At 42.9% G+C, this 24665-nt stretch overlaps 2 protein-coding genes across 3 annotated transcripts; both read right to left on the bottom strand.

Moving 5' to 3' along the window:
- Positions 1-359: 359 nt before the first annotated feature.
- ccdc18 (coiled-coil domain containing 18) lies at positions 360-15077 on the bottom strand. Its single transcript, XM_068738115.1, has 25 exons — positions 14638-15077; positions 14047-14208; positions 13697-13803; positions 13247-13375; positions 12887-12983; positions 12661-12782; positions 12268-12547; positions 11942-12029; positions 11230-11447; positions 11021-11131; positions 10293-10424; positions 10030-10164; positions 9816-9893; positions 9570-9686; positions 9235-9402; positions 7389-7531; positions 6229-6392; positions 5833-6046; positions 4709-4808; positions 4452-4577; positions 3462-3590; positions 3136-3273; positions 2037-2459; positions 1148-1942; positions 360-676 (listed from the first exon to the last, which is right to left on the bottom strand). Exons 2-25 carry the CDS (start codon positions 14176-14178, stop codon positions 656-658), a joined length of 4167 nt encoding a protein of 1388 aa, XP_068594216.1. The 5' UTR covers positions 14179-14208; positions 14638-15077; the 3' UTR covers positions 360-655.
- A 251-nt stretch (positions 15078-15328) lies between these two features.
- On the bottom strand, positions 15329-24375 carry mtf2 (metal response element binding transcription factor 2). 2 transcript variants are annotated; one of them, XM_068701641.1, is made up of 15 exons: positions 24185-24375; positions 23014-23218; positions 22629-22710; positions 21668-21781; positions 21352-21452; positions 20982-21172; positions 20738-20833; positions 20372-20440; positions 20003-20126; positions 19582-19649; positions 19283-19444; positions 18964-19063; positions 18732-18790; positions 18401-18481; positions 15329-17794 (listed from the first exon to the last, which is right to left on the bottom strand). In XM_068701641.1, exons 1-15 carry the CDS (start codon positions 24187-24189, stop codon positions 17422-17424), a joined length of 1830 nt encoding a protein of 609 aa, XP_068557742.1. In that variant the 5' UTR covers positions 24190-24375; the 3' UTR covers positions 15329-17421. The 2 variants fall into 2 exon arrangements, with proteins under 2 accessions (XP_068557742.1, XP_068557741.1); XM_068701640.1 differs by lacking the exon at positions 24185-24375 and having other exon boundaries at positions 23014-23772.
- Positions 24376-24665: the final 290 nt, after the last annotated feature.

Raw genomic sequence — 24665 nt, 5'->3', positions numbered from 1 at the left:
ATGTCAAACTATTCCTTGACAAAGGACCCAGATAAAGCTTTGTTAACTCATACCAATAGTCTTACTGGGACTTTAATCTGACGACTAAAGCCTAAAAAAAAAAAAAGGAGTAAAACTCATTCTAAAACTCTCCAGAGCCCAAACATGTCTGATGTTGTTCTTATATAAGCTAAATCCCCCATAAACGGCTCGAGTCTTTATTAGATTCTGCGCGACTCCCCGAGCCACAAATTCTTCTCCTGGACAGGAAGCTGCCAGTTGCCCTGGTAACACGAGCCCACAGTCACCAGCAGCATGGGAACATCCAAACAGATGTCAGCGGAAAGCAGGGCAACAGACACAGCGGTAGACAAAAACACTTCTGTAAAAACATCTTTTATTCACATTTAATATGGTGCAAAATATATATATATATATATAAATATTAGTTTAGGACAAGATTCAACAGGAAATGCTACATTTCTACATCACAGTAGATCATTTTGCAGACTGGGAACTAGTGGTCATCTCAACTCATCATTTATCTTTTCCCTGACGCACAATATCTGCAGCTTGATTTCGATAATGCACACCAAACGGGACAGAATGCATATCACACGAAGCCTGACAAAAGGATGACACCAACGTAAACGGCTCCTCTCGTCTCTTGACGTCTTCATGTCTCCTTGACGTCCCTCTGAAAAGTGAAAAGGAAACATTCTTCACTGACACACCGACACGCTACGATCTACGGAAGCTGTAAATAGATGTTCCATTGCTGACTTCATGATGAAGGAACGTGAAGGGATCAGAGCGTATTCGAATGGATCTGTACTGGCTAAAAATAAAGCGGATTAAAATGTGATCTTTTCTTTTCTTCTGCTCTTCTGTAGCACAGCTGGTCTTCTACACTGCAAAGCACGTCACTGCTTATGTGAGTGAAAATTGTAAAATTGATTAAGTCAATTATTCATCGTTTAGTCTCAGATAAAAAAGGTTATAAATACCCACGATAACGTCCCAGAGCACACGGTGTCTTTGACTTTGAGACGAGGGAACCGAAGGGTGCTAAAAGTGCTGACTCACTCACAGGCTTTAGGACTCATTCCCGCAGCACCCTTTTGATTAACGGACTAATCATTGTATCACACGGGTGTGGCGTTGTTACCTGGAGTGTGAGCATGCGCCCGGCCTGCGACGGCCCTGTGGAGCTCCACAAAGAAGGATCCTCCTGCATGGCTAACGTCTGGTTAACAAACCTCAGCATCCCCGTGAGTGAACTCATGTCCACCTCCTCCTCCACCTCCACCTGACCCACCAGAGTGCACACGGACTCCCTCCTCGACTCCTGCTCGTCGTCCCTCTCCTGCGTGGAGGCGGCGATCGCGTTGAGGTCTACGTCATCCCGCCCGTCCACCATGTATGTGAGGGGGTTGAAGGAGAGGTCAGAGGACGCCGTGGCCTCCGTGTCGCTGAGGCCCTGCCAGCTGTGGTCCGCTGTGTCCGGGAAAGAGGAGGGGGAGGGGGAGGAGGAGGAGGACTCCCACGGATGCTTGCCCAAAGCCTCCCTGAGTGTGGCCTTCAGACTCAGAGGGAGATCCAGAGAGGAGTCGATGCTGCGTCTCTGCAGCCAGTCGCGTGTTCGGTGGCTCTCGGTTTGGTCGGACCGATGAGGGGGAGAGACGGGCTGAAGGTATGTGTGAGCAGGCGGCGATGAGCCGGTTCCTGTGTGGTGTGTTGTTGGGGAGAGGACGCGACTGGACTGAGCGTGTTTAGAAGAAGGGAGAGTAGCTTGCAGCTTTTGCGGGGAGGCGGGAGGGAAGTGGGCAGAGGAGGAGTTCTCTGGGGAGCGTGTGAATGTGTGCAGAGCCGGCAGGGAGACTGCGTGATTGTACAGATGCGTGCGGTCAGCGGCTCGCTCCAGACAGGAGATTCTGGCTCGGAGACGGGTCGCTTCAGAATCCTGAAGAAGGACATAGAAAATGTAAAAAAATTTTTTTAAAAAAAGGGACACACTTCCACAATGCGACTCTCACTCACACTTCTAAGAACTCTACCTTGATGAGCAGGGACTCGTTAGACGTCTCCATGGACTTCTTGGAGGCCTGCAGCTGAGTCTGGAGCTGGCCGACCTGGACTTTGGCTTGATTTAACTGGGTGCTGAGCTGCTCCAGCTGGGCGTGGAGGTGACTATTCTGGGCTCTGGTCTGCTCATACAGAATCCTGCTTTGCTCCAGCTGGGTTTTACTCTGAAGGAGCTGGGTCTGAGTCTGGTCTCTCTGTGTCTGAAAGTGACCGACTTGGTTGCGAGTGCGATCCAACTGCGTCTTGGTTCGCTCCAGTTCGCTTTCGGCTTCCTCCAGTTGGTTCTGGCTCTGCTGAAGTTTAGCCGCAAGCTGCTCCTGGGAGGAGAGCATGGTGGAGGAGATTTGCTCGGAGACTTTGAGGAGCTGGCCGCGAGTCTGCTGCAGGGACTCCAGCTGGAGGAGGGAGGGAAGCAGACAAGACAGGTATGGTTTTAATGATATGAAGCTTGATATGCTGCTCCGATACAAATATGATCCACCACCTTTTTGATGGAACCAGGTCAAGTGATCCCAGAGGCTATTACAGAACAAGAAAGTAAACAAATAGCAGGAATTAAGATGTTATCAGCTGTGTCGTGTGTGGGAGAAATGAGGTCATAAGAAGAGAAACTGAAGTTGATAAAAAAATAAGGAACTTACACGGTGGGGTTGATGTTTCTAAAGACAAAAAAAGAGGAACGCAAAATAGAGAAGACAAAACGGTGACGACCAGAGAGACCTTCGTCACGTAGAGGGAAGGAGACAAATAGAAAGCCTGCTAGCGATGCTTCTGACCGACTGAAGTCATGGTTCTTGTGATAACAGTATGATTTTAAAATGTCAAATCACAAGCTTATCACACATTATTATCATGAATTGGATCTAATGCTCAGCCTAGAGCCAAGTCTTGCAGAACAACGGCACTACAGCAGCGTCACGGTTTCCCTCTCACCAGTCGCTTTACGTTTTCTATCCCAAAATAGAACTTCTCAACTGAAACTTGACTTGTTGTCTCCATTTTAATAGACTGACTTGATGCGTCACATGGAGGAAGACAACAGCAGGCTTGAGGCCTCAGTAGGTACCGCACCTCCTTGCCGTGCTGCTCCCTCTCCAAGTCCAGCTCCAGCTCTAGAGAGGTGACCATGCTCTGCAGCTCGGCCTCCAACTGCAGCCAGCGGGCCTCCTTCAGAGCCAGCTCCTCCTCCACAGCGGCCAGCCTGACCTCCTGCAAACACACACGCACACGCACACACACACACACACACACACACACACACACACACACACACACACACACACACACACACACCACTGGTAGTAGAAGCACAGCACATGAAGGGAGGAGAAATGTCTGTCTCTGAAATGATTTGAACTTGAACATCAAAGAATGAATAAGAACTGATTGTGCTTTACCTTCTCTTTGATCTGCAGCTTGGTGGCGTTTAAGTCTCTGGTCAAAGCCTCACAGTGACGTTGAGTTTCTTCAAGTTCTTGCAGTGAAGTGTGAAGTTTTTGCTGACAAACACGCAGCTCCTGGGACTCCTAACAACAACAACACACACACACACACACACACACACACACACACACACACACGGATATATATTATAACACACCTTTTAAGGTAAGTGTCTGAATTCATTTATTAATTCACTTTTTGCTGCGCTGGTTCTGAAAACTGCTTATAGAAAGAAGTAAGAAAATGTATTATTTGAAGTTAAAACACAATAAATACAACAAAAATGTGTACAGTCGTTTAATCAGGAATTAACTCTACGCTGACAGTGTTTCATTATCTATTTCATATTGTATGCTGCTCAGAGCTCATATTACAGCTGATGGTAACCTGAGGACTTATTTATTTCTCATTTTTGGGATCTTTAAATTAAGATGAGCTTAATTCATGGCCAAATTACTCCCATCAAAAGGATAAAAAAATATTTCTTTTCTTTGTTTCATTTACGAAATTTGAGACACAATGTGAAGGCGATCCATCGGTTTAATTTTTCCATAATAATTTGGAATTCATCATGAAATAAAAATGTATTTTATCTATTTCAGTGAAATTAAATTTAAATTTAAAATGTGATTTTCTTCATTTAATTCACTTATTTACATTTGTAATTAATTAAATCAAAATGATACTTAAATAAAACAAATAATATAATCAAATAAATTATTTGATTTAATTACATTTAAATTGTAGGGTAATCCAATTTATTTTATTAATCTAATGATTTATGATAGAACTTCATCCTTATGTTGTTTTCTCAGTGTTTCCTCTGAATGTTCCGTTGTACAGCTTCACACACACTGACTGTGTGAACCAAAGGTTACATATCCCAAACCAAGTACAGTACAGATAATTCACTTCTCCTCTGTTACTCTGTGTGCTCTCCTGACCTTCGTGTTTCTGTCTGTGAGCTCCCTCAGCTCCCTCTCTCTGGCCTGCAGGCTCTGCTGCAAAGACTCCACCTTCTTCTCCATCTCCTGCTTGTGCTCTCTGATGGCCACTTCCAGCTGAGCCAGCTGAGGATGACGGGGACAGAGTAAAAAAAAACAAAAAACACACAAATAAAAAACACGAGTGGAGAGATGGCAGCAAAACATATTCTGCAAATAAAATGAAATTAACTGAAAAAGGTAGGTGTGTGTTGTACCAGCTGTGCTCTCTGTTGGAGCTCCCCCTGTCTCTCCTTCAGTGCATTGTCCATGTCTAAGACCTCGTGAGTTCTGTCCTCCAACTCTCTCTGGGTATCACTGTGAAGCCACACACACACACACACACACACACACACACACACACACACACACACACACACACACACACACACACACACACACACACACACACACACACACACACACACACACACACACACACACACACACACACACACACACACACACACACACTTTAATTCAATAGTTTATCAGAAACTAATACACATTTCCAAACAAAAAAAAACAAAAAAACAAAACAGTTACTGAGTACCTGGGAGTGTCCTCTGAATGACAGGTTAAACTGTATGTGATTGTTGCAGCGAACATGATTTGAGGACTTTCTATTGTTTATTGTTGAATATTTTCAGGTTGACCTTTGGTTTGAGTTCTTACAACGTGACTAGAAGGTTGACTTGAAGCCATTTAGTGCCTCTCTGTGTGTAAAGGGGCTTGTGACTGTAATCTTGATAACAACATGATAACAACTTCTTTAAAGGAATGTTTCTGTATCGAGCATCTTCATGTGTCTGCTAACAACACGACTCCATCGTTCACCAGTGTGCGTCCAGTTGGGTGCTTGATGTACAATAGCTGCACACAGTGTGTTACACAGCCGACGTGATTCAAACGTACACACCTTTCATCTGGGTCGGTGAATAGAAAACTAGCATATGTGAAAATCCATCACAGCAAATTACAAAAGGACACATTATACAAAAGTTCAACCTTGGATAATCAAGGAGCTTAAAAATAATAATCAGAAATTCATATTATTAAACAGCAAAAGGATTTCCTCAGTAAACACAATGCCGTGACATTATTCAGCAGACAAACAATCAAAGTGTGAGACTTTAAAACGGGACAATAACCAGCTCCATGACTGCGTACGTCTGTCGGTGAGTTTGTGATACACGTGTGGACATTGTTCCAAAACGCAGACGAGCCGGATCCCGTGTCGGATCTTATCTGAGCAACAGCACATGGACGTCACCTCCACCCGAGGCTCGTCCCTCGTCCCTGTGTGCAGAAGCATATTTCACACGGAGGGGCGAAACCTCACCTAAGCTGGACAGTCAGTTTTTCCACCGAGGCTTTCCGCTCATCTGCCACGGTTTGGGTTCTTTGCAGAACATCTCTGAGTTCCCGTAGTTGCTCCAGAGTCTCGGCCAACTCTCCCCGCACCGCCTGAAGCTGCCCCTCCAGGATCTGGGCCCGCTGGACACAGTTGAGCCTGTCGGCCTCACAGCGATGTAGCTTCTCCTCCAGATCCATCACTGGGAGGGGGAAAAAAGAGGGAAAAGACAGGAATGTTAAGAGACAAAGATTCAGATTTTTAAACTGGAGCTGTGTAGCTCTGGCTTCAATTGTCTCTTCCCTGCAAAATCTATAAAATCTATAAAAGCAATAAAAAAAAGGAGTGAAATCTCCTGCACTGCACTGAAACTGTGCAACATACCCGCGTCACTCTTGCTGTCGAGCTGCCTCTTCATGAGCTGCAGGCTTTCGTCCATTCGGCCGATCTGAGAAATCTTGTCGTTGACGTCGTTCCTCAAACGCTGCAGCTCCGAGTCTTTCGACACCAGCTCCCCTCGACACTTCTTCATCTCCGATGTCAGGTGGCTGCAGGAAGAACAAAGAGAAAAAAACCCAACGTGAAACAATAATCACCGCATTCGCAAAGTGATTAAAAAGTCTTAAATGAAACAAATATGCTTCTAGAAGGGGAAGGCATACAACAGAAAGAAAAAAAAAAAATACACATAAAGCTTTAAGCTGTTGTTGCAGCAACACGTCCACTTCCTCACCTCAATGTTAGCACGGCTCCCATCGTCGAGTTAGAGAGAAGGAAATCCCTCCGGAGCTGTTAGAGTAGCTTAACTGAGCTGAGTAAACATGCCTTATGATGGCACCTATCAACAACCATCACGCCTTTCTTTTTTTTTTTTTTTTTTTTTTTTTGTTGCTTCGGAGCTTTTAAAATGTCCCAAAAATGAAAATGAACCAGCAGCACTGCAGGATGCAGAATCAGGCTTATATCTCCAAGTCTCGAACAAGTAAGATCCCCATTTATATACACACACACACACACACACACACACACACACACACACACACACACACACACACACACACACACACACACACACACACACACACACACACACACACACACACACACACACACACACACACACACACACGTATGGGGTGAGGAGGGGGAGGGCTGCTTCATGCCTACAGACAAATAGGATGCGGTGTAATCACAAGACTGTCTCACAGACCGAGGCGTTTGCAGCAGGTCAAGAAGAACAGCATGCTTATAAAAAAATATTATGTTAGAAAATAGACACTAACAAAAGCCTCATACAAAGTACAAGTGTGGGGAAAATATTGAAGTGGTTCACTGACGTGTGAACCTAAGTAATCTCAAAATATGTGGCAATGACTGTAATATTCTAAATCATTCTTTTATACAACAAGTCAACAATAACGGTCCTTATATGTAAACACTTCCATTAACTCGGATTAAAAAAAAATTCTGAATTTTTAACTGCAGTTTCCCTTGTCCCTGAGAGCGGACCGTGAGAGTCCCTGTGTCTACGGGGGTTTTCTTACCCGACAGACTCAGACAGCTGGATGTTCTGCTGGTTCATGTCTTGCAGGTCCTTGTTTTTCTCCTGGTTGTCCCGCTCTCTGTTCCTCACCTCGGACTGCAGAGCGGCCCGAGCTCGTTCCAGCTGCTGCTCCAGACTGGACACCTGCGGAGACACGGACGGACACACACACACACACACACACACACACGCAACATGAGCGTCCATCATTATTTTCCTACAGAAACAGAACATCCAGGTCGTGCACATTCTTCTGTTCTAGAGTGCAACACTGGAAGGATCACAGAGACTGGGATTTAGGAAGACTCTAAAGAAACCCTGGCCCAGAAAGTCTAACTTTTTGGAGAGCAACATTGTTTTGCAGTGTAGACCTGACCTACTACTCAAAACAAGCACAAGTACACAAGTCCCTCTCTGCAGGCAAACAGGTTTCTTGTCATTTGCCCAGATCAGACCTTTGTGTACAGAGAGGCTCCATGTTGCCGTCCCTGTACAGCTCTGCTCACTGAATGGAGACCATTGTGTTGTTGTGAAGGACAGAAAGTAACTAAAAAAAAAAAAAAAGTAATCACATGCTCAAACAGTTGTTTCCCCCCCCCGAGCACAGATTTACCACAAGTTCTGTTAGACGTGTTCAATTTAAAGCTTCGACGAAAATGTTCACTTTTTCCTCATAAAAAGCTACTTGATCCTTTTTTCCATCGTGTTTTACTTTGATGCACAAGAAGTGAGACTAATCTTGGGAGAATAAAATGGTTTAAACTGAAGCTGCAATTCAACAGTAAGACTCCATCACAGGTCTCCCTCTAAAGACGCCTCACTGGAATCCTGTGACGCATCATCGAGTGCAAACCTAAATAAAACAAAAATGGTGGTGTTTATGATCCGTCTGGTCAGAATCAAGCAATTCTAAAAACAAAACATAACGTTTCTATTGCTGCATAAACCCCCCATAAACATAACTAGCACCGTTGTAGGAGAAGTCCACTGAAGCTTACCCTGAGGCGAACTAAGCTGATTATGCTTATTATTATGCGAACATCGTGAATGAGCCAAAAAAACTCAGAAAACCCACGGCAAGGTAGAGACAAAATGAGCTGCTGCCGAGAGCGCACCATGTTCACTGTGCTGCCAAAAGAGAGCTGAACTTCTCTCCACACTCAAAATGTTATGAAATAGTACTAAAAAACATAACTGATATTAATTTGAATGTATGCATGTAACACTGTATGACCAAAAGAGATAAAGAAAACTATTGATGCCATGAAGAGAAAAGACGCACTTGCCCTCCACATCAAGCAGGGAAAAAAAAATGCCCCGCGGCCTCAGACCCTCGGGGCATCGGAAGGCTTCGAGTTAACCGTGAGGCAATTATAGTCTGTGGTACTTAATCAACCGAGCATGTGGACCGCTGACAGCAGCATTCTACGCCTTGTGTTGTAGAAGGGCATCTAGATCAAATCTAGTTTTAAGGCCTTTATTATCTGAGTTCATACTGGGCTTGTATGGTATATTATTTTGAATTAATACACTTTTAAATACATGTATAGATAGTACAATTACGACAAACTAATTACTCACTGATACATAAACAATTAACAGACTGGATGAATGAGACTTGGATTATAGAGTTGTGTGAGAGTTATGGATGTTTTGATAAAGTTTTTTTGTTGGCCTCCATTTACTTTCATTCAACAAGGATTTACTAATTGGAGCTCATTTGAATTGAGTTGGTGCAAGGTCAACGTCTTGCCTTGTTTTTGTGCACTAAAATAGCTCAGCCTGTGAAGTTTGTAATGACATTAGAAGTGAAATACAAACAGAGCATTCCTGAGTCTTCAACTCACCTGTTTCTGCAGCTCACTCTGACTTTCCTCCAGGCCAGAGATGTGAGCGGTGCTCTCCGTCAGCATGCTCTGCTGCTGCTGCAGAGAAAGCTGCAGCTGCAGGTGCTGCTCACTGGAGCTCTGACAGACCAGAGTGGCACCGTGGAGCTTCTCCTGCAGAGAGGACACCTGAGGGAGGGAGGAACAGGGGAGGGGAGAGGATAAGCCAGAGAGGGGAGGACTTTGCATCAACAATGGAGGAGGGGGTAAGATCAAAGATACGAGTGTGTGCAAATCCTCTTGCAAAACAGACGCTCCAAGCTTGAAAGACTGTCTCACTGTACGCAACACTGTACCCTGTGGTCGCTCTTCTGCAGCTCACTCTCATAGTTCTTCTTCATCTCGTCCATCTGCTGCAGGCACAAGCTCAGCTCCTCTCTACGCGCCGACAGAGACGACTGTAGTTCGCACACCTGATGCACAAACAGAGGTCATGGATGGCGCATATTAGTGTTAGATGGTGGAATTCTGCCAGATGTTTTCGCACAGTTCAATCTGCGTTATTTGCGTTTTACCGACAGTAACCAAAAATGGGTACAAACCTTGGCAGCGGACTGAGCCGCCTGCTCTGTGAAACTCTGCAGCAACTCCTCGTTGAGTCTTACTTCAAGCTGCCGCTGCTGAAATTAAATCAAAATACAAACAAAGCACACACGGGTTAGATTATAGTTGTGCCTTTAAGTTAAGTCTGAAAGTCCTGCTCCTGTGCTTTTAACCAGTGAAGGTAGTAATATGCACTGGTGGAAGCGTCCTGACCTGTGTGAGTTGGTCCACAGAGCTCTGCAGCAGAAGACCGGCGTCCCGAGCATCGTCCCGCTGCCTCTGGAGCGAGCTCAGCTCCTGCTCCATCACCAACATCCGAGACTGAGCCTCCTCCACAGACTGCTGCAACTGCAGAAGAGAGGAAATACTCTAACGCACTACTACAGGTAATGGTCACAGCCAGTGGTTTCTAGGTGCAAATATAACTCAAATATTCGGGTTTTGTAGAGAGAGACAAAGACGTAGCAGTGGATCACCAGTTCTATTCTGTGCTGTTGCTCCGTGAGTTGATGAGATTGTGATTTTTGACACTTGTCCAAAGACTGCTGGTGCTCTCTTTGCTTTTTGCTCATCAGTGACTGGCAATGCTGAAGGGTGCTGGTTTTCTCCTGTTAAAGAGTACAAACGGTGGATTTAGAGAACACACTCACATTATAACCCATGACTCAAGTCACAAATGGTTGTTAATCATGACTAAAACTCAGAGCCTTCGGCAGATGTTCGGTTATGTTCAAAGACAAATGGACCTGAAATGACCTCTTCAAGCCTGCCGGCGGCTTAATGATGTTACCAGGGAATAAAAACACAAGATGGCAAAAACATGAAAGGAAAAAAACAATGTTTGGAAGTGTGGGAGAGAGCGTAGCGAAATACCGGTATTGAAATAACATGATATTAAAAAAATTAAATACCGATATCATGTTCAGAGTACTTATATGATAATAGTGTGTAAACAGTTCAGTGCCATTTCGTTCCGTTTTCGCTTCGTCTCCACCGTTTCCATAAAAAAAGGGTGTTGGGTGTTAGACTGCAGGATATGCCGACTGTTCTTTTTGTACAGTTATAGCTACAGACTCTCTCTCTCCCTACACTCGTGTTTTGGGTGCAATTTATTTGCCAAGAAAGAGACAAAACACACACACACTCTTTTGGCCACGTGTTGGGTAAATCTAATATAACGAAAGCTGAATTGTGGGTGTCGTACCAGCAGCTGATTCTCCAGCTCAGTGTTCGTCAGTGCAGCTCGACTGTAGGCCGAGGTTTTCTCCTGCAACTGTTTCTCCAGCGAAGCCACGCGAGCACTTTTTCTTTTCAACTGAGGTGAAACGGAAAGAAAACGAACAAGAATCTGTAAGAATCAAGAATTAGCTGAAAAACAAATAGATGAAATTATGAATGGGGGTGAAACATTACCTCTTTCTCCGTGTCAGTGGCCTGGCTGACTTTGTCCAGCAGCTCCGTGTGGAGGCTCTGATAGTGGGAGGCTCTCTGGCTCATGGAGCTCTGCAGCGAGGAGATCTCCTCCTGGGTTCTGCTCAGACGCTCCTGGAGCCGCTCCACCAGGCCGCTCTGTTTGGTCCGCTCCGCCTCCATCGACTGCAGCGCTCGCAGCAGCTGCTGGTAGCCTTCGCCTGCAAGGATGGAGCGACGCGGAAAGAAAAAAACAGAAAATGCTTCAATTATTTACATCGTATATTACATTGAATTCATTATTCAAGTACTGGAAAGGGGTGGAGCCATATAAGTGTACTTCTGCCTACTCCTTTCCAAATGTCATATTTATTTATTTATTTAGTGAATTGAGATTGTTGCTGTATATGTTTCTGTTTATTTTATTGGTTATTCTTGTTTTGTTTTCTTATTATCTGTAATAAAATCAAATTTATTATATTCATTCATCCATCTATACATCCTTTTGTTTACCTAAAGTGCAAAAAAGGATGAGTCTTTCACTCTAACTATATTAAATTCTAATAATCCAAAAATGATTTCACTCTAAGAACAAAAGAAAGATGGGCAGAAAACTAGCGTATAAAATATAATCAAAAAAGTAAAAATCCACGAGGGGTAGAATCTTAAGATTACACAGAATGTAATCAAGTACACAAGAGGTCTGTCAGCATACCTGGCTTTAGCTTCAGTAGGTGTGTTGTTCCTAAATAGTTCACTGGGGGAAACATGCAGGGCCTGACGCACAGTGTCCCCACAGCACCCTGAAATAAGAAAAAAACAACAACAATAATCATATCATCATCGCCTGTTCCAGAGCAGTGATAAATATGGAAACTTGTTTTGGACAGTTTCTGTCTACGACACCAAAACCAGGTTTGGGCAAACAAATAAACTGATGATGTAACAATCCCTTAGGTCAAACATTACGGGAGACTTAACAAAACCTTGTGACACAATGTGAGAGTGTGTGAGAGTGTGCGTGTTCGTATTCCTCTCCACCTCTCGTAGATGCAGCAGGGACAGTATGGCCTCCAGGCTGGCCAGCTCCGCCTGGCTCTGCTGAGCCTCTCTGAGGCTCTGAGCGTCCCTCTGCTCCTGGCTCCGGGTCACAGCGCGCAGGTCTTCCAGCTCCTTTCGCAGAGAGGCCAGCTCCCTGAACTCCGCGCCCCGCTCCACGAGCTGTCGTTCAAGACGTAGGACCTTTTGTCCGGCTTCCTCCAATTGAGTCTGGAGGCCAGCAGCCGCAGACTTGACCTGCCTCCCCTCCTCCTTCAGCTGGCTGGGAGGAAGATCGGGGACAAACAAGGTGTTACCCAGCAAATCAAAGCTATTTCTTCTTAAAAAAAAAATGTGATTGATCATGAGAAACATCAGAACAATAATGTCACATACCTAATTGTTTGGCTCTGTTCTACCTTCCCTTTCTCCAGCACTGTGCACTTCATTTCCAACTCCTCTTTTTCTCTGTCACACTCAACAAGACTCTCCTTTAGTTTGCTCTCACTCTCCATCACCTTAAAAAAACACAAACATTTAAAAACACTTTTATGACATCAAAGTGCAACTAAAAAGGAGTTATTATAAAAGGTATAGACCTAAATAATGAACTCATATATACCCTCTTAAGTTTAATAGAGATGGTAGCCTTATAGTCTTTGAAGGCTTCTTGGAGTTTCTCTGCATTTTGAAGTGCTTGGTTCCTTTGTTGCTCAGCCCTGTAAGGGATGAGGTAGAAATGAAGTACTAAAGCAACATTGATAATTAGACACACCATATCTGATTATGTTTTTCAACTCGAGGTCAGAGTCAATCACTTCATTCAGTTAAATAAAAATATGGATGTACAGGTACCAAACGCAATTATGAGACAAAAGACATTGTAGCAGGTCTATTTCATATGGTATTCATGCTGTTTCCAAACTGTAATCTGTAGTCTAATGAAATTAAATTGTCTGCCAAACCCAGATAAATGCATCACCGTTTGCCCAGCGCGGCGTTGTTCTCCAGCTCTTCTCTGAGCGCGCTCAGCTCGTCGGTGAGAGTCGCCACCAGAATGTCCCCGTGAGCTGCTGCTTCCTGGCTACAGTCTGCCCTCAGCTCAGCAGCCCTGGGAGGAAACGACGACGAGGACGGTTAGTTGGGATGTTAATGCTCGGCTTCAATCAGGAGGTTAAAAAAAAAAAGGTGAGAGAAAAATCATTAGAAGCAATAAATCACACATGCGCCAGTATTAACAGGAATAGTGTCAAAAGACCTAAAGACAATTCTAGAATTATGAATGACTATGACCCAAAGCACATTACATAATCTTAACACCAATTCAGTATCCAGTGGATATAAATAGGCACGCAATTGCCACACTACAATTACATGAATGAATGAATTGAATCTAGAGTCGTCTATGTTGAGGTCATTAGGGTTACTGTACTTTAGCTCTGTGGCTTGAGTCTCCAGCTTTGCTTCAAGACAACGAATCTGCTCACTCATGACTGCCACGCCGCTTTTAACCCCCATCCTGGGGCCTCTGAGGCGGACCTAAAAAAACAAACCACACACACACACACACACACACACACACACACACACACACACACACACACACAGCATATTTATCCACATCAGCTTCTGTTTATTCATATCACAGATCTCTTTTGTCTCAACAAAACACTGAAAAATAATAACTCTTGACGTCGCGCTACTTGCAGCACACAAGATACACGGGTTAAAGATTTACACTTTTATTCACCCAAATCATCCGTGTAGGGATGATCGCCATACCTGAGACTTGGAGGTGGCCAATTCATACTGCAGAGCGTCGAGGTCGCTGATGAGCTGCTCGTCCTGCGTGGTCAGGCAGGCGTTCTCCTGACGCACACAGCCCCCTTTCTTCCTCGAAGAATAACACTCCATCCCCAATGACCTGGCCTTGAATGAGGCAGGCTGAATGGGAAGGGAGAACATGGATGAGTGAGAGGTGTGTGAGTTTACGCCAAGGGCTGTATAACGGTTTGTTTATTTATGTTATGGTTATGAGATACAGTTTTTTACAGATAACCTACATGCAAACCCAATGTAAATACACAACAACCTGCAGATGTCGTTTAAGTTATGTTAAATCAATGTTTTCTGTCAAGGGAACAATGAGCAGTTTTATACTATTGCACACATACAGTATGTAACACGAGACAATGTGATAGGTGGTGTAAAGGGGGGTAAGGGGTCAAATACAGCATCATACAAACTCTTTCTAATGTCCTCAACTGTCAGTAGGTTCACTCTGTCGTACAAGTGGTGTTGTAACTGTTAGCTACTCTACAGCTGGTTCATTGTGTGACTGTGAGTTATGGCACACAGTTAACGTTAGCTCACCTCAATTTCTGTCCCCCACTTTGCAGACTGAGCTCCGTCAGTCGAAGCAGATTCCTCAAACTGACCGCATCTCCTCGTCCTCAAACATTAGCTTAATGAGTACATGTTGACTTTAGTTCAACAACAACTTGACTTGGCGTGTTGAGGTTAGCTTCCAGTTGTTCGAGCAACACGTCCAACGTGTGTGTGTGTGTGTGTATGTTGGGAAAAGAGCAGCTAGCCTAGCTATGCTAAACGTAAACAAAGATGCTCTATGTCAACAGGTGGGTAGCTAGTTCACATTATCGTTCTAATAAAAGCCAAATAAGCTACCAAACCACCGGACAGACAACGCTTACGTTTGAAAAGAAGTATTAAAATGTTGTCGCCGTGTCCTATGAAAGCATAAAACTATGTATTTGAAACTTAAAGTTAAACAAAACTTTCCGGGCGACCCGTGTTGGAAGGCTAAGTACACGGAACATTTGTATTTTTAGTCACCGCCCACATCCCAACATCGCGTTTCGTGATTGGATAAACTGAAGCTGTGCGTTACGTGATTGGTGGACAAGGTCGTCAATGACAGTGGCCGCGAACACTGGCGCGTGCACTGGAACTGTCACATTTACAACGGTAGCTTCGGCTGAGGAGGCTCTTGTGTAAAAACATCAACTACAGGCAGCAATTAAACATTTAATAAACACCACAACAGTCCAAAATATCGGCTTTTATTCATCCATTAACTAAACAGGTTCAGAAGTATCACGTCAACCAACGTAACGATGTATAAAAATGTAATCGGAATCTCGAGAGACAAAAGCAGACGTTACATGTATGTTCTTTGGCTACAGAAGCCTGCTGGAAGCCAGTGGTAACAACATGGAGGCTGACCGGCTGAACGGAGGAGACTAGCTTCACACACACCGACTACATCCGTACAATGAGGAGGTATCAATGTCAAAAAAAAGCTGTCCATTTCAACAAAAAATAGAAAACATCTGTAAAAAAGAGACAGCCGAACTAGATGAATATTCACCTCATGCAATGACATACAGCATATTAGTTTTCCAGTGACTTTTTCTGACTCAGATTAAACCAGCAAGTGTAGCAGGAAAAAATGGACTACAAATTATTTTGTTCGTAAAAAAAAAAAAAAAAAAAAAGCTTACATACACATGTAAAAATGGAGGACCTAATATAAAAATACTGACCATTAACACTGAGTGAATAACATATCTAAACCTCCTGCCAAGCTGCAAATGCAGGCCTATGCAATACAGTGACGTTTGTGGACATATCCTGAGTGTGTACACTACAAGGTGAACTCGACTGGAAAAGTAAAGATTTGAAGTGCATTTTTGCACCGATCACGCAAACAATTTAAAGACTGAGTCAAATCGTCATAATAATGCTGAAGCGCCCCTTTATCAAGCCCTATGGTCCTTAATCTGACTGAACACAATTATCAAGGACTAACTTGCATAGGCAGAAAAAAAAATAAAAAAATCTTCTGAACTCTAAGTATGGAAACTGGGTAAACAATCATCTTATGCAGCACTTTATTTTTTCATAACTATCAGACAAAGTAAAAACAAAATAGGTCCTTAAAGACTTCAGTCAACGGTTAAGTCATTTTAATCAATATCAAATAAAAATGTTTTAAAAAGGATAATAAATTTTGACTATGGCGGTTGACACTCGAAAATAATCTTTACTATGAAAACAAAATGTATGCATTTCTTTTTTTAGAATACTACAAGTCCTTCTGAACATTTAAACACTGAAATTACACTTCATTTGGAGAATGTTATTTTTCAGAATCTCGCATGTAAATGTAAACTGGGAGCGATGACCGACATAAAAAGGGGTTTAAAGAACATTACCATGAAAATGCTGCCTTGTAGGAGCTAAAAAAACCCTCAAATTATCTGATAAAAAAAAAAAAAAAGTATAATTTGATATGTGCAACCGATAAAAAGAACAAAAATGCTGAACAGAAAAAAAGACTTATGAGAAAGGACTAGTGGAAAAAGGTAATAATAAAATGTAGTATAATTCTATGTAAAACTAAATATTTGCAGCAGCACATCTGTTTTGAGTTGAAGGATATCTTTGCCCAAGGAAACAAGATGTCCTCGAAGCCGGGACACTGTTGTAAATAAAAGACATATTTAAGAAAGAAAATAAATGGAACAAAACATAATGTGTAACATGTGTAATTGTCATTGCAGTAGTGAAATTAATGAATTTCTTTTGAATGTGTCTCTTATCCTCCAAAATTTACCATTTAATGCCCGACCAATCACATTCTGTCAAAAAAAAAAAAAAAAAAAAAAAAAAAAAAAAAGGTACAGTTTCATACTCAACTGGTCAGGAAATGAAAAGCATATCACTGGATTAAAAATGAAGCACAATAATGATTCGCTGAAAGCCTACAGATGCAGTGCACGGATCATTTACGTGCCTCTGAATAAACAGGGCTGCTGTAAACATTCAAAGTAAATAATGAAAGTTAAAAGCAGAATAACACAAACGTGGTGCGGTATAATGACGATGCCTCGATCAAAGAACTGTAATCTTTGTAACACATGAGGAACAGACGTGTTTAAATGTGCACTGAACCAGTAGGCTTCACAGTAACAGGAGAACCTCGCTCCTGTCTAAACTAAACAAAAAGGCATATATCAATTAATGCTCTGAATACAGGCTGTGAACACGTGTCCTTAAGCACAGACGTAGACCTCTTGCAGGCGCTGGTTCAAAGTCAGAAGTGACGACGACAGTGACGAGTCTAGGAGGGAGTGTCTAGGAGGCAGTGACCCCCTCCCACTCCACCAGGTACTGCACCTTGCCGTCAAGGGTGACCCGTCGCGCCAGGACTTTGTACTTCTCGCCGCAAGCCAGTCGCCCCGCTGCTCCGAAATAGCTGCTGATGGAGCTCTTGAGGTGGGAGAGCTGGCTGTTGGGGTCCATGCCGTGAACTATATCTGTGGAGTGGAGCCCTGGCAGTGGGCTTATCATCTCCGTAGCTGAGGGGTTTGGGTCTGCATGGCTAGGAGGGGGGATCTCTGGGTTGGGGGGCTGCAGGGCCCGTCGCGGCCGACCACGTTTCCTCTTCAAGGGTGGAGCGGAAACGGGCACGATGCAGGCCGTCGTTCGCATCTTGCTGGAACCACAGCTAGAGTGGGTTTGATTAGGAAAAAAGAGGAAGTCAATAAAACTGAGGACAAAAACAAGACTAAGAGAGACTACAAAACGGCCGCACTAGAGCACAGAAGTGCTTTGTGATAAATGCTGAATGCATGTTAACATACAGCGACAATAGCAACATCCTGATGTCAAGCAGGTAATCTCATAAAACCGGGTTCAAATCTCATGTTAGCATGCTTAACGCACTAAGCACAAAACGCAGCTGAGGCTGATGGGAAAATAGCCCTGAAGGTACGTAGTAGTAAATTATTGGACAAATTGAAATTATGACTCGATGGTGGTGGAACAGAAACTAATGAACATGAACTTCTACCAAAGTTGACGTTAATTCCTCCCAATATTTTTTTGACATTTCACTCTAAACCACAAATGTCGACCTCGTTGTGGTGCTAGAGGAAAAGTCAGGTAATCCATAGAGTCATTAGGACTCTTCATGTGGAGACCATGAATGTCTGCACAACATGTCACCCATCTATCCTCCAATAGCTGTTGAGATTTCAAGTCTGGACCAAAGTCACAGATGAACCGACAGAGCCCTGAGGCGTGAGTGTTGAATGTTGAATAGCAGACATACCTGGACTGTCTTGAAATGCTAGTTGAGGTAGTTTCTGTGGTGCTCAGGGCTCCTATGGATTCCACATCTGACTTCTCAGTCCTGGTGTTATGGGGAAAAAAAGTTACTTACAGCTAGTTAATTAATCAGTCAATCAAGGAACAATCTTCAATGTGAGGATTTGATTCTTTTCTCTTCATTACATCAAAGTTTGTCACCATGGACTCATGGGATGAATGGTAAATGAAAACAGTTGGCTGCAGCTCTAAGAGTGCCGTAGCTTCACCGCGACACAATTGAACGGTAGGAATGTTGAAGGAATACAAGTTCTACACTACAACTGCTCACTTACTTGATGGAGGTTAAGTGATCCAATATGTTGGGCTCTAGTGGCAGAGGCTTTCTCACATCCTGTCAAAGACAAGAATACAATTATCATTTCTCACTGGGTTTCCTCATAACCTCACCTTTACAGAGTAATGCAAAAAAAAAACACCCACCCTCTCAGCAACCACACCCAGCTTACACCCACTAAGACAAATGCACACACACACACACACACACACACACACACACACACACACCTGGGATAAGAGTTCACTGTGCTGTGGTTTAGCCAGAGTCTCCAGAGAACGGGCTCCTTGCTTCCTCTTTCTCTTCTTCTCTGTGCCATTGGTTAAAGTCCTGCAAGCACCAGAGCAGCAGCAGCAACAACAGTAATGACAGGTGTGCATTAATAACATGCATCAATTTGCATGCTGTACAACTTTCTCATTTTGTGCCATCAGTCCGACACAAAGCATTTCAAATTCAAAGAGCTTATAATGAACGAGGGAGATGTCATACCCAACAAATGTAAAAACGTTCCACTGCAGAACTTGAGATGCAAGTTTCACATCTTACCTCACGCCAGATAGGGTCTTGGATCCCTTGACGGTGATCTCATGTGGAGCCCTCTCCATCACTCTGCCGGTCGGCTCATCAGAGTTGGGGGGAGACGGAGGGAAACGGATCCTCAGCCCAAACAAGTGCTTCTTTTTCTTAACCTCCTTCCCTGACTTGAAACTGGAAGGAGCATATGAAAAAGTAAAAAAAAAAAAAGTAAAAAAAAAAAAAGAAGAAGAAAAAAAAAAAAAGGGAGTTAAGAAAAAGGTCTTTCGGGCTATCAACATAAACGGTTACCCAGTAACGGAATAGCTTACATGCTACTGTTGTTGTTTAACGCCTCCAGGACATGTCCATATCGCTTTGATCTGGGAGTGTTGACGAGCTGCAGACGCGGGGGAGGGGAGATCACCAAACAGGAAATACAGGATGAAAGACAAAAAGGTTAGCATTAAAAAAAAAATCCCCCAAAAAAAATCAACATCACATGTTTTCCAGGGTTAAAAAAAAAGAACTTAATCTCTAGGACAGGCTAACAATGCGGTTTCCTAGTCTCCACTGAACTTGAGCATTAAGCAGCTTTATAGTATGGAAACCGCTAACGTGTCTTTATGTTCAGTAGAAAACTCAAACAGAAGCTTTCCATAAAACATTAAAGTGTGTTGGTCCTGAATTGGCCTTTGTTGTGAATGAAAGTCGGTGAATAGCCACACGTAGCTTTAAGAGTTGAGTCCATACCTTCCCCAGCTGCAGCAGCTCCCAGTTATCATTGATGTAAGACATCAGGTGCATCTCTGAGTCAAAGTACGTCTTCTTGTGCACCACACTCAAGTTGTACAGGCTCAGGTGTGTGACATTCTCCCTGGAACATTTCAGAAAAAGCTCCGTGTTATTCACTTAGTCTCTGGTTTCCAAAAGAATCCTCATGAAAAGAGAAACTAAAATAGAGGCGATGAGGCACAGTAGCAAAGCTGAAGTTAAAAAAAAAAGCACTACTTTGGGAAGACGGCAATCACATCCTTGTATATTTTATCAAATGATATACTGTTTTTAAAAGGAAAGGACTATCTGAGTCAAAGCTGAACAAACATCTTGAGCTTCACTTACCATGTGAGAGGCAGTCGGCTGAGGTACTCCGGTCCGCCATTGCAAACGGAACAAATAAACAGATAAAACCTAAAAGTTACACAAACACAAAAAGGAGTCGGCTTATTACGCTGCAAAAATAAATGTGAGAAAATGAAAGGGAATGTGACACAATCAATAATACAAGATAATGTGTCCCGATATATAAAAAGTGGAAGTGAAGAACAAGGCTAGTATCATTTCCTCAGGTAGGATAGCTCAGTGTGAATACAGATATATATTTTATTAAGGCTGTTCAGAGTCATTTTAACTTTAATAAGGTTCGTTTCACCAGTAAGAACCGTAAGAAGCATGAAGTATGAAACATGAACATAGTGCGATTTGCACCTGTCTCCGTAGAGCATGGGCATCTGTAAGCAATGGAGACACGCCTCATGGAACCACTGCAGACACCTGTTACACTGCAGCATCTTCAGGTACCAACTTCAAGGACAGAGAAAAAGAAAGTCGTTAGCTGTACCGGGAGAGAGGGAAATGAGGGATGCGATACAGATACAGATGTATAGGGTGTGTGAGAAGCAGTTCATCCTGATCCTGTAGTGTGTTCTTAAGTACGCAGCGGGTTACTCACTCTCCTGGATCGCCGCAGTAGCAGTAGCAGTGCTGCATGTTGGTCTTGTGGCCCTGGTCCCAAACCAGCTCGTCCAAAGCGTATTGGAGAGAGCGGTGCAGCCCTGTATCCTGCTCCTCCTGCTGCTCCTCCTCCGCCTCCTGCTTCAGAAAGCCCACAGCAGACGCTCCCCTCATGTGTGCAGCCTCCCTCTGTACACCACACAGATAAACAGCATGTTTACCCCAACACACAACTATGAACACACACATATATATACACAAATAATGCACATCTCACAAAATAGCTGTCGTGTAAATAAATGCTCATTTAATCAAACAACTCACACATTCAACTAAAAGGTGTTATGTACTCAAAACAAAAGCTGTACCTTGGGTATAGAAGTGAGCTCACAATCTGAGCAGAGCCACTTGTCATCCGAGTCGATGACGGAGGCGTCGATGACGGGCGAGTGGCACAGCTGATGGTAGCCTAAAACATATTAAAAACACATTTACATAGAGCGGCCATTTACTGGATCGCTCTTTGAAAAAAGTACAAAATGTCCTGGATGACCACAGATTAGAGTTCAGTAGGTAGATGAACAAAGAATGGATAAGTTAGGACACTTGATGATTAAAAAAAAAAAAAAGAACCACACGCACTACTTTGTTCAATATAAGAGCGTCAGAGACAGTGGACGGTACCTTGTCCACACTTGTCACAAATGACTATTTCATTGGGTTCATCGGACGTCTCATCCTGGCATATAGAGCACACAATGTCGTCGTCCTCATCATCCTCATCATCATCTTCATCCCCTGAAATGGACAAAAGGCTGGTTGTGACAGGGTAAAGGCAACGAGCACCTCACGGTGTTTTAAGTCTGTAGGGACTTCTTGTTTGATTGGAAGTAGTTCCGACTGTAATTTATCCTGATTAATCAGGACACCGTTTCGTCACTCATTAAACATGTTTTAAATGGAATTTAAACACAACCCAGTAACCTCTATAGTATTTAGGGGTTAATGGGAGATGAAGGTCTCAAATGAAACCTAATAGCATGCTGCTGTTCAGTGATGTGAGGGCATAGTGATACACTATAAGTACGTCTCTACATCACTGCAGCAACGTGAGAAACGGAACCACTGGAGGTCAGCAGAAAACAAGGGCTTTTAATTTTGATCAGCACTACAACACAGAGCGCATACAGCTGTGCAGACACATGGGAATCAGCTCAATTTGGAAATAGTCAAAATAAATAATATACATTCAAATGGTGGATATTTGTCAAAATATGATCCCTCACAAATCATGTTATACTTCATTATAAAATAATCTCTGTGCCATATTTGCACTTTAACTGACAGGTGTAGAGGACAGAGCCCAGCTCTTTGCATGTGGGCGAGGATCTTGTGCTGTACTCATGACAGACACTGGACAGTTAACTGCCAGCCATAAGAGGAGGGAGATAAGTGAGGCAGTAGAAGTTCAGACAAAAAAAAAGGTGGGGGCAGCACAATACTAGCCCCAATGAAAACTGTATGAAGTGCAGACGCTGCCAGACAATACAATGGTATACATGTCTTTTAGATCACCTGGAAATGATAAAAGGATCCAAAAATATAAATCCATGCAACATGTAAATCTTGAAGTTGAAGAATTTACCCGTCTGGATATCCTTCCACAGAACCCAAGACTTTGACCGATCCTCAAAAACCACAAAGCATCGCTGCTTGTCCCGATTTATCTGAAGGAGAGAAACAAAAAAAAACAAAAAAATAAATATATATATATATATATATATATATATATATATAGATAGATAGATAGATAGATAGATAATATACCAAAATATTCTACCCAGACATCTTACAGTAAGATATGAGATCAAATGCTTTGTGTCACATACGACCTAATTTGGAGGATTTTGCCAGGTAGACTCTATGAGTCTTATGACCAAAATATTTTTTTCCATTTAACGGCTGATGTTTTGTAAAATCAGACGAAATAATAATTTTAGTACCAAAAAGTGTGTTTTCCTCACACTAACCTTGGTGATTGTCCCCAAGTAGAACAAGCCATCTGACCACCGGGCCAAGACGTCCTGTCCTTCTGTGAACCTGTCGGACATGTCGTCCTCTCCATACTCTCCCCGAGCAGAAAGGCTGGTGGGGGACAAGGACACAGCCTGCTGCTGCTGCCGCTGGGGGAGAGCTCTGTGATGGACAGACAGGTGATCTACAACCCCGGAGTCTCTGGAAGGGGGGGGGGGGAGATAGAGAGATGAACCAGTATTTTCAGGTGATATGTCAATCTCTGCATATTCATCAGCAATTCCCAGTCTATGTGCTGCTGACAGTGTGTTACAACACATTATTTATTATTTCACTGAGTCTCACAGGCCTACGGTTTTTAAATATATATATATATAATTCAAGTCATGTCAACTTTATGTACATCACAAATTAATCCTTCCACCTTAGACACTCAAAAATAACACTTTTGTGACTTAATAACAGTAATACTATAATCAACAACAATTTAGAATATACTGAAATACTGCCCTGTGTGTGTGTAATTGTTATGGAAAATTCAAAGAGATGAGCCTGAAAATGAAACCTGCCATTTCCCCTCCAATGGATGCAAACAGGTGATTATACTCTTAATTAGTGCTAATTGGTAATTAACACAAACCACATGCAGTCAGTAATATGGCTACAGGGCAATGCTGAGTCATTATTTAACCTCTCCAACGTGAAAAACTTAAGTAAACGCAAAGGTTTTTTATTTTTAACGCAAACGTTACATAAAAAAAACACACACAATTGAATATTAGTAAAATTTGTCAGTTGTATTTATATTATTAAATACTTGATATCGTTACCGTCTGCTGCAAAACATGATTATTAAGAAAAGTTAACGTTAGAGATTTCAGATTTAATTGTTTCCATTTCCCTGTAGCCACTGTCCAGGATTCCCTTTGTTCAGGTACTGAGTGAACATGATCCACATGATCCACTAGAGACGACAAAGGACCGGTTTGAGAAACCGTTGCATACTAAATGTCTTGTAAAATTAAATAGTTAGCGCCCAGGCTTCATTGTTAGCATGAACGACCCACATGCAAAGCTTTGACTCCGGAGAGGTCGCTGACCGTCGGACCCACACACCCCACCCCCCTCCCTCCCGTCCACAGGACGAAAACATGATGACAACAATACCTCATTGGGTCCCCTCAGCTTCTACAACGACTCGTACAACTAAAAAAAATAAATATGAAACACCGCTGTTATCCCGCTTCTTCTGTAGTTGGGACTTATTTTAAAAGTGTGTCGCGGAAACTTCTGGGGCTACTGCTTCGTCAGAAGATAACAAACGGTTCATTTTCCCCCAGCACGTTCGCCATTTTGGTTTCCCGCTGATGCTCGGGGAGTGCATTGTGGGAAGCGTTCAAACGGCTGCTGCTCGTAACTGGAGGTTGCCGCTGCTACTTTCACCTTTTCTGTTTTTTCAAACATTTGAAAATGTAGGCAGGGCATGTACTAAACAGAGCATATCCGCCCCTTAAAGAAGTATAGTAGAAATATATATATCCTTTATATACATATATATATATATATACATATATATATATATATATATATATATATATATATATATATATATATATATATATATATATTTGTTAGGGGTCGAACACTG

This window comes from Cebidichthys violaceus, unplaced genomic scaffold (genome assembly GCF_023349555.1).
Source record: "Cebidichthys violaceus isolate CVI_PGR_0920_01 unplaced genomic scaffold, fCebVio1.0.p SCAF_8, whole genome shotgun sequence".
Taxonomy (NCBI): Eukaryota; Metazoa; Chordata; class Actinopteri; order Perciformes; family Stichaeidae; genus Cebidichthys; species Cebidichthys violaceus.
This window is presented reverse-complemented; position numbering and strand designations above follow the sequence as displayed.